This window comes from Anomaloglossus baeobatrachus, chromosome 5 (assembly GCF_048569485.1).
Source record: "Anomaloglossus baeobatrachus isolate aAnoBae1 chromosome 5, aAnoBae1.hap1, whole genome shotgun sequence".
Classification (NCBI taxonomy): Eukaryota; Metazoa; Chordata; class Amphibia; order Anura; family Aromobatidae; genus Anomaloglossus; species Anomaloglossus baeobatrachus.
The window spans coordinates 286,012,431-286,029,106 of record NC_134357.1 but is presented as its reverse complement, the minus strand read 5'-3'; the positions used below and the strand labels follow the sequence as shown (position 1 = coordinate 286,029,106).

General features: G+C 50.5%; 1 protein-coding gene across 4 annotated transcripts in view; it reads right to left on the bottom strand.

Moving 5' to 3' along the window:
• MBTD1 (mbt domain containing 1) overlaps positions 1 to 16,676 on the bottom strand; it is a 170,111-nt gene that overhangs the window by 140,895 nt on the left and 12,540 nt on the right. For all 4 annotated transcript variants that reach the window (XM_075349531.1, XM_075349529.1, XM_075349530.1 and 1 more), the window contains exons 4-7: positions 16,226 to 16,340; positions 16,063 to 16,145; positions 7,442 to 7,559; positions 6,881 to 7,015 (exon numbers count right to left, since the gene is read on the bottom strand). In XM_075349531.1, the coding sequence (XP_075205646.1) occupies positions 6,881 to 7,015; positions 7,442 to 7,559; positions 16,063 to 16,145; positions 16,226 to 16,340 (451 nt within the window). The remainder of the gene's footprint in view (positions 1 to 6,880; positions 7,016 to 7,441; positions 7,560 to 16,062; positions 16,146 to 16,225; positions 16,341 to 16,676) is intronic.

Genomic DNA, 16,676 nt, shown 5'->3' with positions numbered 1-16,676 from the left:
GGTGTATAGGCAGAGGGGAGGGGTTACACTTTTTTAAAAGTGTGATACTTTGTGTGGCCTCCGGAGGCAGAAGCTATACACCCAATTGTCTGGGTCTCCCAATGGAGCGACAAAGAAAATTACATTTAACTTATTCACACAAAAACATTGCATTTTCACAAGGGTAAAAGGAGAAATTGCATAATACATTGTATGGTATATTTTCATCTTGATATACAGGTACCCCATATATGGTGGAAACCTACTGTTTGGGCGCACAGCAGGGCTTGGAAGGGAAGGAGAACCCTTCGACTTTTGGAACACAAAATTGTTGGGCACTGTCCCTGGGGGTGACAGCTGGATCTCTGCTATTTCAGCGTAGCTTCTAGCGGCAATTGCGTGTTGCGTGGGCACAGGACCTGTGCCCGCATAGTTGGCAGTACGTGCCAGTACGTCAATTTGCAGGCGTGCACTACAATATAGGACATACTGGAACATTCAATGTCTGGAAGGAAGGGGGTTAAAGCGGATGTGTTGCCAAAAAGTACAAAATGATGAGGCTGGAGTGTCTATATGTCAGAATGGGAGCATAATCCTATTTGAAAGTTTCCCTGGCTGATATGTAAATGAGATTTTTAATTCCTATAACTGATAGCTATTTTGATGTTTATTTTCAAACAGTGGTAATAAAATTAGGAAAACCTTTTAAAGAAGGGAATTTTGTTACTTACCGTAAATTCCTTTTCTTCTAGCTCTTATTGGGAGACCCAGACGATTGGGGTATAGCTACTGCCCTCCGGAGGCCACACAAAGCACTACACTAAAAAGTGCAAGGCCCCTCCCCTTCTGGCTATACCCCCCCGTGGTATCACGGGTTCTCCAGTTTTAGTGCCAAAGCAAGAAGGAGGAAGCCAATAACTGGTTTAAACAAATTAACTCCGAATAACGTCGGAGAACTGAAAAACCGTTCAACATGAACAACATGTGTACCCGCAAACAACAAAAAAATCCCGAAGGACAACAGGGCGGGTGCTGGGTCTCCCAATAAGAGCTAGAAGAAAAGGAATTTACGGTAAGTAACAAAATTCCCTTCTTCTTCAGCGCTCTATTGGGAGACCCAGACGATTGGGACGTCCAAAAGCTGTCCCTGGGTGGGTAAAGAGATACCTCATGTTAGAGCTGCAAAACAGCCCTCCCCTACGGGGATGTCACTGCCGCCTGCAGGACTCTTCTACCTAAGCTGGCATCCGCCGAAGCATAGGTATGCACCTGATAATGTTTGGTGAAAGTGTGCAGACTCGACCAGGTAGCTGCCTGGCACACCTGTTGAGCCGAAGCCTGGTGTCGCAAAGCCCAGGACGCACCCACAGCTCTGGTTGAGTGGGCCTTCAGCCCTGAAGGAACCGGCAGCCCAGCAGAACGGTAGGCTTCCAGAATTGGTTCTTTGATCCATCGAGCCAGGGTGGCTTTAGAAGCCTGCGACCCCTTGCGCTGGCCAGCGACAAGGACAAAAAGTGCATCTGAACGGCGGATAGGCGCCGTGCGAGAAATATAGATTCTGAGTGCTCTCACCAGATCTAGCAAACGTAAGTCTTTCTCATACCGGTGAACCGGCTGAGGACAAAAGGAAGGCAAGGATATATCCTGATTAAGATGAAACGAGGATACGACCTTAGGGAGAAACTCCGGAATGGGGCGCAGCACTACCTTGTCCTGGTGGAACACCAGGAAGGGAGCCTTGGATGACAGAGCTGCCAGCTCAGACACTCGCCGAAGCGATGTGATCGCAACAAGAAACGCCACTTTCTGTGACAGGCGAGAAAAGGAAACGTCCTTTAGAGGCTCGAAGGGCGGCTTTTGCAGAGCAACTAGTACTCTGTTCAGATCCCATGGATCTAACGGCCGCTTGTACGGGGGCACAATATGACAGACCCCCTGTAGGAACGTGCGCACCTTAGGAAGACGTGCTAGACGCTTCTGAAAAAACACAGATAGTGCCGAGACTTGCCCTTTAAGGGAGCTGAGCGACAATCCCTTTTCCAACCCCGATTGCAGGAAGGAAAGAAAGGTGGGCAATGCAAATGGCCAAGGGGATACTCTCTGTGCAGAGCACCAGGATAAGAAAATCTTCCACGTTCTGTGGTAGATCTTAGCAGACGTTGACTTCCTAGCTTGTCTCATTGTGGCTACGACTCCTTGAGATAATCCTGCGGACGCTAGGATCCAGGACTCAATGGCCACACAGTCAGGTTCAGGGCCGCAGAATTCTGATGGAAAAACGGCCCTTGGGACAGTAAGTCTGGTCGGTCTGGCAGTGACCATGGTCGACCGACCGTGAGATGCCACAGATCCGGATACCACGATCTCCTCGGCCAGTCTGGGGCGACGAGTATGACGCGGCTGCAATCGGATCTGATCTTGCGTAACACTCTGGGCAAGAGTGCCAGAGGTGGGAAGACGTATGGGAGCCGGAACTGCGACCAATCTTGAACTAATGCGTCTGCCGCCAGAGCTCTTTGATCGCGCGACCTCGCCATGAATGCCGGGACCTTGTTGTTGTGCCGGGACGCCATTAGGTCGACGTCCGGCACTCCCCATCGGCGACAGATTTCCTGAAACACGTCCGGGTGAAGGAACCACTCCCCTGCGTCCATGCCCTGGCGACTGAGGAAGTCTGCTTCCCAATTTTCTACGCCTGGGATGTGAACCGCGGATATGGTGGATGCTGTGTCCTCCACCCACATTAGAATGCGCCGGACTTCTTGGAACGCTTGCCGACTGCGCGTCCCTCCTTGGTGGTTGATGTATGCCACCGCTGTGGAGTTGTCCGACTGGATTCGGATCTGCTTTCCTTCCAGCCACTGTTGGAAGGCCAGTAGGGCAAGATACACTGCCCTGATTTCCAGAACATTGATCTGAAGGGTGGACTCCTGCGGAGTCCACGTCCCCTGGGCCCTGTGGTGGAGAAACACTGCTCCCCACCCTGACAGACTCGCATCTGTCGTGACCACTGCCCAGGATGGGGGCAGGAAGGATCTTCCCTGAGACAATGAGGTGGGAAGGAGCCACCATTGTAGAGAGTCCTTGGCCGTCTGGGAAAGAGAGACTTTCCTGTCCAGGGACGTTGACTTCCCGTCCCATTGGCGGAGAATGTCCCATTGAAGTGGGCGCAGATGAAACTGCGCAAAGGGAACTGCTTCCATGGCTGCCACCATCTTCCCGAGGAAGTGCATGAGGCGCCGTAAGGGGTGCGACTGGCCTTGAAGGAGGGATTGCACCCCTGTCTGTAGGGACCGCTGCTTGTTCAGCGGAAGCTTCACTCTCGCTGCTCGAGTATGAAACTCCATGCCAAGATACGTTAGCGACTGTGACGGTGACAGATTCGACTTTGGAAAGTTGATGATCCATCCGAACGTCTGTAGAGTCTCCAGCGTAGCATGTAGACTGAGTTGGCATGCCTCTTGAGAGGGTGCCTTGACAAGTAGATCGTCTAGGTAAGGGATCACCGAGTGTCCCTGAGAGTGCAAGACTGCTACCACCGCCGCCATGACCTTGGTGAAGACCCGGGGGGCTGTCGCCAGACCGAATGGCAGAGCTACGAACTGAAGATGGTCGTTTCCTATCACAAAACGTAGAAAACGTTGATGTTCTGTAGCAATTGGCACGTGGAGATAAGCATCTTTGATGTCTATTGAGGCAAGGAAGTCTCCTTGAGACATTGAGGCAACGACAGAGCGGAGGGTTTCCATCCGGAACCGTCTGGCGTGCACATGTTTGTTGAGCAGCTTTAGATCCAGAACAGGACGGAACGAGCCGTCCTTTTTTGGAACCACAAAGAGATTGGAGTAAAACCCTCGCCCTTGTTCCTGAGGCGGTACAGGAACCACTACTCCTTCCGCTCTTAGGGAGTCCACCGCCTGCAGCAGGGCATCTGCTCGGTCTGGATGTGGGGAGGTTCTGAAGAACCGAGCTGGAGGACGAGAACTGAACTCGATTCTGTACCCGCGAGACAAAATGTTTGTCACCCACCGGTCTTTGACCTGTGACATCCAAATGTCGGAAAAGCGGGAGAGCCTGCCCCCGACCGGAGATGCGGAGGGGGGGGGCTGGAAGTCATGAGGTAGCCGCTTTGGAAGCGGTTCCTCCATTTGCTTTCTTGGGGCGTGCGTGAGCCCGCCAGGAATCTGAGACTCTTTGCGTCCTCTGCGTCCCTTTGGACGAGGAGAATTGTGTCTTGCCCGAACCTCGAAAGGACTGAAGCCTCTGCTGCCATTTTTTCTGCTGAGGTTTGCTTGATCTGGGCTGGGGTAAGGAAGAGTCTTTACCCTTGGACTGTTTAATGATGTCAGCCAATGGCTCGCCAAACAGTCTATCTCTAGATAAAGGCAAGCTGGTTAAACATTTTTTGGAACCAGCATCTGCTTTCCAGTCCTTTAACCACAAGGCTCTGCGCAAAACTACCGAATTGGCGGACGCCATTGAGGTGCGGCTGGTAGATTCTAGGACCGCATTGATAGCGTAAGACGCAAACGCAGACATCTGCGAGGTAAGGGACGCCACTTGCGGCACCGCTGGATGTATGATAGCATCCACTTTTGCTAAACCAGCTGAAATAGCTTGGAGTGCCCATACGGCTGCGAATGCTGGAGCAAACGACGCGCCGATAGCTTCATAGACAGATTTTAACCAAAGGTCCATCTGTCTGTCATTGGCATCCTTAAGTGAAGCGCCATCCTCCACTGCAACTATGGATCTAGCTGCAAGTTTGGAAATCGGGGGGTCTACTTTTGGACACTGGGTCCAGCGCTTGACCACATCAGGGGGGAAAGGAAAACGTGTATCCTTAGAACGTTTAGAGAAACGCCTTTCTGGATGAGCGTCGTGTTTCTGGATTGACTCTCTGAAGTCAGAGTGATCCAAGAAAGCACTCAATTTACGCTTGGGATAGAGGAAACGAAACTTCTCCTGCTCTGCAGCTGCCTCCTCTGCAGAAGGAGCTGGGGGAGAAATATCCAACAGTCTATTGATGGCTGAGATAAGCTCGTTTACCATGGCGTCCCCATCCGGGGTATCCAGATTGAGAGGGGTTCCAGGATAAGACTCCTGATCACTCTCTTCAGACGCATCACAGGGCGACTGATTGCGCTGAGACCCTGAGCAGTGTGATGACGTTGAGGGTCTTTCCCAGCGAGCTCGCTTAGGGTGGCTGGGGCTATCATCTGAGTCATAATACTCAGCCTGGGAAGCCGGGGACCCCCTTGCAGTCTGGATTAATTCCAACTGAGGGGGATTAGAGGACAGAGACCTCGCCGTGTCCATAGACTGAGCCCCAGTCATGGATTGCAAAGTTTCAAGGATTTTTGCCATAGTCACAGACATTCCATCAGCAAAAACTGCAAAGTCTGTCCCTGACACCGGGGCAGGACTTACAAGCGTCTCAGCCTGGGTCACTACCCCTCCGGACTCCGGCTGGCGAAGCAGCACCGGATCTGAGCATTGCACACAATGGGGGTCTTTGGAACCTGCTGGTAGAGCAGCCCCACATGCAGCACACGCAGTGTACACAGCCCTAGCCTTGGCAGCCTTGCGTTTTGTGGATGACATGTTGCTGCCTCCTCAGAGCGATCTGGGGTATCCAGCCAGGAAGCGACCTCACAGTGCAAGAAATAAATAAATATATATATCTGGTGACACAGTACACCAATGCACACTGAGGCACTAGAGGGGCCAGCTGAAATGCCGCTTACCGCCCGCTTAAGAGCGGGTGTGTGGTCTCCAAAAGCCCCCTAGTCCAGGTCTCCCAGAGCCTTGCGTCCTTCCTCTAGCCAGACTGCATGTAATGGCTGCCGGCGTCCTGGGAGAGGAGGGGGGGCGGGCCCTGGGCGTTCCTGACTAAGAGCGGGAAGCCTGCTTCCCTCTGTGCCTAGTGAGAGGGCTGGAGCATGTAAATCAGGCTCCAGCCCTCGTCTCTGCTGCGAAACAGCGTCTCTCCCCTACCCTGATTGACAGGGTGGGGGCGGGAACGAAGCGGAGCTAGGCCGCAAAAGCCGGGGACTGGATTTATAAACGCCGCCGCCGTAAAAGCGCGGTCGGCGTGTCCCCGGCGCACTACAAGTCACAGCAGCGCCGCCGGTCCAGTGGGGGTCGGCGCTGCGTTCCCACAACACAAAAGTCCCCCAGTAAACTGCAGGAACACCAACTCAATCGTTACGGTCCCCGGCGCACTACAACACCCAGCCAGCCCGGAGTGTGTCTGTGCCTGCCGGGGACACAGAGTACCTGTATGATGCAGGGCCTTGTCCCTGATTGTACTCCTGCTCCGTATCCATCAGGTGCTATGGGTCTGTGGATGGAGCCCGGCGTCAGAGCTTAGAGGCCGGCAGGATCCCACTTCCACAGAGCCCTACAAGGGGATGTGGAAGGAAAACAGCATGTGGGGCTCCAGCCCCTGTACCAGCAATAGGTACCTCAACCTTACAACACCATCCACGGGTGAGAAGGGAGCATGCTGGGGGCCCTATATGGGCCCTCTTTTCTTCCATCCGAAATAGTCAGCAGCTACTGCTGACTAAAATCTGTGGAGCCATGCGTGGATGTCTGACCTCCTTCGCACAAAGCTTGAAAACTGGAGAACCCGTGATACCACGGGGGGGTATAGCCAGAAGGGGAGGGGCCTTGCACTTTTTAGTGTAGTGCTTTGTGTGGCCTCCGGAGGGCAGTAGCTATACCCCAATCGTCTGGGTCTCCCAATAGAGCGCTGAAGAAAGAACATTATACCACCATTCTGCCAAAGATGTAAAAACTAAGTACACCATCCTTTATGATATATCATATATACATAATAATGTAGGTGATATGTATTGTGACATTTGATTTGTGTCCATGTTAGTTGATCACATACTTTGGGGAGGAACAAGGGGCTTTCCACTGCTTGCACACCAACCCACTGGATGGACATCACTACTGCAGATATTACACCAGAAGTCCAGACTGGAATCATTTTCAAAGCCTTCATACCTCAGCAAGGCATTGTAACCTAAAAATATAAAATATATACGCTAGTTAAGAGGCTATTTAACATTTATTTGATGAGTCACCTTATTCAATGTAGATACTAATCCTCACTGCTCCAAGTCTACTTCCAAGGCGAAAGGTTAGGCTTTTTTCGAATAAATACATGGTTACATTTTACAAATAGAACAATGTACATACTCAAACGTTTTGGTAATTGGGCACTCAAGTGCTGTGATACAAAGAGGAGGACAAGCCTAGTTTTCTACTTGTTCCCCAGTTCACGTGAGGTTTGTCTGACACTTGTGGTTGGATGGATTTTACGCTTTTGATTAAAAAAAAAAAAATGATAAAGTAGCTCACTTTTTTATGTGTATAGCAATAATGAAGTTCATGTATGCATCCATCGCAGCCTTCTGACAGAGTGAATGTATAACCCTTTGCAACTGACCTGCTAATTTCACGATGACCGCAATCCAGAACACTTTTGGAGATAGGCTGTTGTCAGTGTTGAGAACTTCTACTCTTACACCTTCTGAAATGTCACCCCAGCAATTACCCATTGGTGCCTGTAAAAGAAGTCCATTATTTCAGGTTCACAAAACGTTTATGCATAATAAACCACACAAGTCTTTTTCAGATTGGATGAGAAACCTAAATGTGATGAAAAGTAAGTGCAGATTTCAGGTCAAAAGAAATCCTACAGATAGTATAATCAGAGAATAAAATCTCTGATTGTAAAAGGATTTGCAAGGCATGTGATAATGGGTCTTGTACTGAAGTCACAAACTATTCCATTATGCTGGCCGTACCTTCATACAACTTACCGGCAGATTATACCGAACGCTTCTCCTGATGAAGCCACACATCTAGTGGCCATCTGTTCTATTTAACCCAAACTCCTCGTAATGGCAATAAACAAGGTGGAGGAGTTGGCCTTCTCCTTTCTAACAAAAGTACCTTCAACCCAATCTAACCTCTACCCTTCCATCTTTTGAAGTCCACTCTCCCACCATGGTATCCCTTCTCCCACCATGGTTGTCTTCTCGTGCATAGCAAAACAAAGAGAATTTTGTTACTTACCGTAAATTCTTTTTCTTATAGTTCCGACATGGGAGACCCAGACCATGGGTGTATAGCTTCTGCCTCCGGAGGACACACAAAGTACTACACTCAAACGTGTAGCTCCTCCCTCCTAGCATATACACCCCCTGGTAGCCAGTCCTAGCCAGTTTAGTGCAAAAGCTGAAGGAGGACATCCACCCACAAGTAGAGATAGAGCAAAACCCGGAACAACCGGAACCTCTGTCTACAGCAACAAGAGCCGGTGAAAACACACGGAACAAGAAACCTGCCAACAGGCAACAGGGAGGGTGCTGGGTCTCCCATGTCGGAACTATAAGAAAAAGAATTTACGGTAAGTAACAAAATTCTCTTTTTCTTCATCGTTCCTTATGGGAGACCCAGACCATGGGACGTTCCAAAGCAGTCCATGGGTGGGAATAAACAGAAAAACTGAGAAGTAGGCGAAACCTAACTTCCCAAATGGGCGACACCCGCCTGAAGGATGCGTCTGCCCAAGCTCGCATCTGCCGAAGCATGAGCATGCACTTGGTAGTGCTTCGAAAAGGTATGCAGACTAATCCAAGTGGCAGTCTGACAGACCTGCTGAGCCGTAGCCTGGGCCTGAAAGCCTAAGAGGCACCAACAGCTCTGGTCAAGTGTGCCTTGATCCCCGGCGGGAGAGGCACTTGAGTACACTGGTAGGTATCGGAAATGGCCGACCTAATCCAACGAGCCAGGGTCGGCTTAGATGCCGAGAGGCCCTTACGCTGACCAGTGGTCAGCACAAAAGAGAGGTGCACCGCCTAAGAACAGCGGTGCGAGACACATAGATCCGGAGCGCCCGCACCAGATCCAGAGTATGCAACGCCTTTTCAAAGCGATGAACAGGAGCCGGACAAAAGGAAGGCAGGGCAGCAACCACCTTAGGGAGAAAGTCCGGAGTCGGACGGAGAACCACCTTGTCTTGATGAAAAACCAAAAAAGGGGTAACTCCGAAGAGAGCGCAGCCAAAACAGAGACTCTCTTGAGGGAAGTTATGGCCACTAGAAAGACCACTTTCTGTGAAAGACGAAACAAAGAAACCTTCCTAAGAGGCTCAAAGGGGGGTTTCCGGAAGCCGTGAGGACCGGATTAAGGTCCCAGGGCTCCAAAGGCCGCCGGTAAGGCGGAATGATGTGAGATGCGCCCTGCATGAAGGAGCGCACCTGAGCCAGCCGGGCGATACACCGCTGGCACAACACTGACAGAGCCGAGACCTGTCCCTTGAGGGTCAGCAAGGCAAAAAGGCCAAAGGATACTTCCGAGCCCGAGTCATAGTGGAGATGACTTCAGGAGGGATACCAGAAGTCGTCAAGATCCAGGACTCAAAAGCCACGCCGTCAATCTGAGAGCCGCAGGATTCTGGCGGAAAGACGGACCTCGTGAGAGAAGGTCTGGACAGTCCGGGAGATGCCATGGCACCTCTACGGACAGATGGAGCAGGTCAGGGTACCAAGTTCGCCTGGGTCAGCCTGGAGTAATGAGAATGACCCGACGGCCCTCCATTCTGATCTTGCGCAGGACTCTGGGCAAGAGCTAGAGGGTGAAACACGTAAGACAGACGAAGCTGGGACCAAACTTGAACCAGTGTGTCTGCTGCAAAAGCCTGAGGATCGTGGAGTGAAGATCCACGTCCGGAGAGCCCTACTTGCGGCAGATTGACCGAAACACTGCCGGATGCAGAGCCCACTCGCCGCTGTCCACGGTTTGACGGCTGAGATAATCTGCCTCCCAGTTTTCCACGTCTGGGATGTGGACTGCGGATATGGTGGACTAGGAGTCCTCCGTCCACTGAAGAATGCGTTGAACCTCCAACATTGCCAGGCGGCTGAGTGTCCCGCCCTGGAGGTTGATGTAGGCAAACGCTGTTGCGTTGTCTGACTGGACTCGAATGTGCCTGGCCGCCAACAGATGGTGAAAGGCTTAGAGAGCTAGAAACACAGCTCTGATTTCCAGCACATTGATCCAGAGGGCTGATTCGGACAGAGTCCAAGTGCCCTGCGCTCCATGGTGGAGATATACTGCTCCCCAGCCGGATAGACTAGCATCCTGGTGAGGATCACCCGGGACGGGGTCAGGAAGGAGCGTCCCTGAGACAGAGGGGCCGAAGCCACCACTGAAACGAGCCCCTGGTCTGTGGCGAAGCCACCACCCCGTGGAAGGAGGAAGTCCGCTTGTTCAAACAGCGGAAAATGTCCAGCTGCAGAGGACGCAGATGGAACTGGGCAAGGGAATCGCTTCCATTGACGCCACCATCTGATCCAGCACCTGTATTAGGTGCCTGATGGAACGACGTCGACCGCCAGAGGAGGGACTGCTGTTTGACTAAGGGCAGCTTCACAAGTGCCGACAGAGTCTCGAATTGCGTCCCTGGGTACGTGAACTTCTGGGTCGAAGTCAGAGTGGACTTGGACAGAATGACAAGCCACCAGAATTGGCTAGAGTGGCGAGAGTGAGCGAGGCACTCCGCTAACAGTCTGCACTGGATGAAGCCCTGACTAGAAGGCCGTCCAGGACAAAAGGATCACTGCCAACCCCTAGAGGTGCAGGACGCAATCACAGCTGCCCCGACCTTGAGAATACTCGAGGGGCCGTGGCTAACCCCAAGGGAAGAGCCACGAATTGGACCACTCCGATTGCAAAACGTAGCCAACGCTGGTGTGAAACTGCGATTGGCACATGCAGACAGGCATCTCTGATGTCGATGGATGCTAGGGAATCTCCTTGGGTCATTGATTGATCGCAGAGACTCCATGCGAAAATGCCGCACCTGAACATGCTTGATGAGAAGCTTGAGATCCAGGTCGGAAGGCACCACCCTTTTCGGGGACTAGGAATAGATTTAAGTAGAAATCTCAGAACCGTTCCCAGTCGGGAACCGGTACAATTACTCCATTGGCCTGCAAGAATGCCACGGCCTGTGAGAAGGAGGCGGCCTTGGAGCAGGGGGGAGTTGACAGAAAAAATCTGTTTGGCGGGCTGGATAGAATTCTATCCTGTAGCCGTGGGAGATGGTATCCCGCACCCACTGATCGGAGACGTGTTAAAACCATACGTCGCCAAAGTAGGAGAGCCTGCCACCGACCAAGGACGTTGCTGGCGTGGCCCGATAGCCAGGAGGAGGCTGACTTAGTGGCAGCAGCTCCTGCGGTCTTCTGAGGACGCGGCTTCGTGCGCCAGTTGGGTTTACGATCCTTGGCTGAGCTAGTGGACGAGGCCGAGGGCTTAGAGAACGATCAGATGGAGGAACGAAAGGAACGAAACCTCGACTGATTCCTGCCCTGGACAGGTTTCCTGGTTTAGGTTTGTGGCATGGAAGAACTCTTCCCGCCAAGAGCTTCCTTAATAATTTCATCCAGTTGTTCCCGAATAGTCTGGTCCCAGCAAAAGGGAGCCCAGCAAGGAACTTCTTTTGAAGCATCTGCCTTCCACTCTCGAAGCCACAGGAGCCTGCGGATAGCGAGGAAATTACCCGAGGACACCGCAGTGCGGTGAGAGTCTCCAGCATGGCAGACATGGCATAGGATGAAAAGACTGAAGTCTGGAAGTTAAGGCAACCATTTCGGGCATAGAGTCCCTGTGAGGGAATGCATCTCCTCTAGAGAAGCAGAGACGGCTTTGAAAGCCCGCACTGCTGCAAAAGATGGGGAGAACGAGGCCCCTGCCGCCTCCATACAGATTTGGCCAGAAGGACAACCTGGCGGACAGCAAAACCTTAAGTGAGGTGCCATCAGCCACTGATACAACGGTCCGGGCTGAGAGTCTAAACACCGGAGGGTCCACCTTTGGTGAATGAGCCCACTCCTTGACCACCTCTGGTGGAAAGGGAAAACGGTCATCAGAACCACGCTTTGGGAAGCGTTTGTCAGAGCAGACCCTGGGCTTGGTCACAGTGGCCTGAAAACTGGAGTGGTTAAAGAACACACTCCTTGTTCTCTTAGGCAAGGTAAACTGGTGCTTTTTTGCCAGAGAGGGTTGCTCCTCTGATACTGGCGGATTGAGGTCCAGTACAGAATTATTGTACGCAAACGAAACACTAATATCTGCGTCACCCTCGGACCGATCAATGGGGGACATGGAAAGCGTCCGAGCCCCCAGTAAAGGGATCCTCTTCGTCCTGCGAGTCAGCTCGTTGAATCAGAGCCGCGGGACGAGGAAGGAGAGGGGACCCTGCTTCTCCTGTGAGGAGGACGGGGTCTGAGACCAGAAGAAGAATCCTCTGTGGGCCTCGCTGAGCGAGCCGTAGCAGCAGAGGCGCCCTGAGAAGGGGGCTAATGCATGCTAGCATAGTCCGGGACAGCTGTCCCATGGAGGGAAGGATTCTACCCAAGCCGGGGGTTCAGCCACCGAAGCCGGAGCAGCCCGAGGGACCACTGGGGATGAGACTCTAGGGTGAGGCACCACCATGTTAGAGCAGGAATCACAATGTGGTTATGTGCTCGGTACAGGCAGTACGAGCCTACATGCAGTGCATATTGAGTGCAGCCTTGCAGCCTTACTTCTCGTGTGAGACATGCTGCTGAAGTGGGGGCTCTGAGCAGAATGACCCCCAGCAGAGTATTGCAGTATATTAGCAGTATATAAGCAGTATATAAGCAGTATATAAGCAGGTCCACAACTGGAGGTTGTGGCTTGCAAGACTGTTTTTAACATAGTCTCTGTGCCCTCCAGATCCCACAGCCCGGAGCCCCAGAGAGATGCTGCAGTCAGCGCCGATCGCTGTGCAGACATGGCATAAGGACGCTGAAAAAATGGCGCCGGAGCGAGAAGAGGGGGCGGGGCCTACTCTAAGAGCGGGATCCGGAGGGCCAAGGAGATATACAGGGGAGGGAATCTTTCCTCAGAGAGGAGTGTCTCTCCCCTGTGTCGAACAGCCGCTGGGCGGAGCCGCACTGTCCCTCTGCATGACTGACATGCAGGGGCAGTGAAATCGAAACTAGGCCTCAGGCGAAGCCGGGGCCTAGATTTAACAATGCGGCCGGCAAACAGGCACCATCGGCGCGGTTCTCGGGTAAAAACCAGAGAACCGGCCGGAAATCACAACAAAGTGAAATAACACAACTCCCCACAATAAATGTACAAGGGACCCCTGAATAACGTCTCAATACTTAGCTTATGAGACGCAGGGCCAGGTCCCTGAGGAGTGATCGCTCCGTCCGGCAGGATCCTGACAGGGCTGCGGATGGAGACCGGTCTCCTGCAAAGCAGTGAGAACAGTGATGGCTCCCACTTCAAGCCAGAGCCTCAGAGGATGGTGAAGGAGCGCGGCATGTGAAGGCTCCAGCCTTGTAAAATCAACCTTAACAGCACCGCCGACACAGTGGGGTGAGAAGGGACATGCCGGGAGTCCAGATTGGACCCGCTTTTCTTCCAAATCTTTGAAATCAAAAATCAAAAATCAGAGAATGCATGTGTGTGTGTGACCTCCTGAACACAAAGCATTGAAACTGGCTAGGACTGGCTACCAGGGGGTGTATATGCTAGGAGGGAGGAGCTACACGTTTGAGTGTAGTACTTTGTGTGTCCTCCGGAGGCAGAAGCTATACATCCATGGTCTGGGTCTCCCATAAGGAACGATGAAGAAAAAACCACTACACAACAACCTCAAAGAAAAGCTGAATCTATGGTTGCACAGCAGGTCTTGAAGTAATTGATCTCCCAAAAAAAAAACAAAAAAAAAACAAAATAAATAAAAAAAATCGCAACATTCAACACACAACAAAACAAGTTTTACATTCAAGTTTGCCCTCACCTCTGCTAAAACATGCCTACTTCACAACTCTTATATTTTGTCTCTCTCATAACCCCAGTTATTCAACTCTTAATTCCATCCTCTGTCCCCCTTTGACCTCCCTCATTTCTGCAGAACACTCTTCCGCCAATTTTAAAAAGTACATTGACCAAATCAGACAAAGCCTTAAATGTTCAAAAACTGTTACATCTCTGCTTAATAAGACAATAGCCTTCCTCATGACCTTACTTCCCACAATCACAGATGAAAAGCTTGCTCATCTGCTCTCCAAATCACGCTCACCAACTGTGCGCTTGACTATCACATCTCACCTCTTCCTCAACACCCTGCTTATCCAAGCCCTAACCTCTCTCTTCAACCTATCATTAACCTCTGGTACTTTCCTCCAGCTTTCAAATACACAGCCATCAAATCCATCTTGAAAAAGCTATCCCTTGACCAAAATTCTACGTTCAGCTACTGCCTTTCAATATGGCAATCTGTCCCCACCACTCCACTGAAACTACCCTAACTAAAATTACTAACGAATTACTAAATGCCAAAACTAACAGATAATATTCTATAATCCTCCAAAATCAGTCCTCTGCCTTCTACACAGTTGACCACTTTTTCCCACTAAAGCTCGTCTCCCACCTGAGTACCAAAAGACCTTAACCTCTTCTGGATAGATGTTACCTCACTAACTGCACTTTTAGCATCCTCCATTCCCATATTACTTCCTCATCCTGCCCGCTCTTTACATCGGTGTCCCTCAAGGTTATGTTCTGGGACCTCCATCTCACTTAATTCCTCGACCAGATTTATCCATCACTATAAATGACACCATGCTTTCCTCTGTACTAGAAATCTGCCTCAGAGTAAACCTTGACTTAATCATACCCTTTTAAATAACACATCCAAGTCCTTACCACCTCCTGCCTCTTGTAACTTAAAGACATTTCCAGAATTATCCTTTCCTCAACCTGAAAACTACTAAAATGTTGATGCATGCCTTCATCTCCCACCACAACTGCTGCAATATCCTCCTCTGTGGCCTCCCGACTAACACACAACTCTCCAGCCTGTCCTGAACTCCATTGATCAATTAATTCACTTCTCCCCTAACTAATCCTCTGTCTCTCCCCTCTGCCAGTCTCTTCCCTGCTTCTACTTCTCAACCGAATCCAAATATACTACCACTAACCTACAAAGCTGTCCATAATCTGTCTCCTCCAGACCTGCCCACACGTAATTTCCGGTAGATGACCTTCTGCTTCTCTCCTCCACTCTCATATTCTTCACCTAATCAACACCAGGGTTTCTCCAAAGAATCCTTCATCCTATAGAAATCAGCGCCTCAGTGGATCCAACTATCTCCCACATTTGGAGCCTTCAGGTGCAACCTGAAAACTCATCTGTTCAGGAAAGGCTACAGCCTGCAATAAACCTCACTGCCACCTAGCTACCATCGGAGCTGCTGCAACCCTCCAATCAACTGTCTCCTTCCCCATTACTCTGTAGACTAAGTCCACAAGGGCAGGGTCCCCTGCTGTCTGTACCAGTCTGTCACTGTTTGTTCATTATAATTTGTATGTAAACCCTTATCACATGTATAGCACCATGAAATCAATGGTGATTTTAAAATAAGTGCCGAATTGTGCCAATTGGTAGGGTTTTCAGGGGTTGGACCTGCACTGATCCAGTAGTAACCACTTATCCTGCAGACACGGAAAAATGGGGTATTTCATTAAGACCAATTTAAAAGGGGTTTTCCACTACATTGACAACCCCTTAGCATTCCTCATGTTTGCCCCCCATAAAATTAAAAAAAAAAGCCTATACTCACCTCCGCTGCCGGCATGGTTCCAGCGATGTTGGATATTGCGTTGCTGGGGCTAACGTGACATTGTTATGACGCGTGATCCCCACGACCAAACAGCACTGGCTTCCTTCTCCTTGCCTTAACTTCCTGTTAATTGCTCCTGTGTCCTAGGGCTGGGAGAAGGAAGTCAACACTGGTTTGTCACGTGGCTCGCATTTCATGTCACGTTAGCCCCGGCAAGATTCGACATCGCTGGAACCGCACCAGCACCGAAGTAAAGAATAGGCTTTTTAATTTTTATAGGGCAAACATGAGGAATGAGAAGGCTTTGTCCAAGTAGTGGACAACCCCTTTAAGTAAAAAGCCAATTAAGACTTAAGTACCCCCATAATACACACTAAGGAGCCATACTTACATGCTTGAAGCAAGACACTGGAGCAGCCACCAAGTTATTGCTAGTGATGTAGTTGCCCCAGGTAAAACCCTCTGCTGTTATGACTATGGGGAAAGAAAGAAATAAAATTAAAACTCCAATATGAATCATAAAGTAAAAGTAGAGTTAACACATTTGTCCTTACCAGTTTTACTTAATGACTGATTCTTCAAGGTAGCTTGATATTGTGCATAAGCTGCCAACTTAGCAACTAATGGCTGTTTTTGGAGAACCTTTGCTTTTTTTACGGGAGGTTTACCCTAAAAGGTAAAAAGAAGAATATATTCTTACAAAATATTAACTTTGGCAGAGAGCAAAAAGTGAATTAAGTGTCCTTAAAGTGGTATTTCCATATCATACATATATAGAGAGCGGTCCTTGACCCTTTTCACACTTAGTCAGGTAGCCACCATGTTGTAGAAAAGAATGAATGAAGGAAGGAAGAGAGGTGGACACGCACGTGTGCAGATCGCTCATTCTTTCTATGACAATAAGGCCGGGGCCACATGGGGCACTAGTGCGATGCTCGCATGACACTCTGCTCACTCTGGCAGTACTGTAGAGCCGAGTGTCATGCTAGTATCTCTGCGACTGAG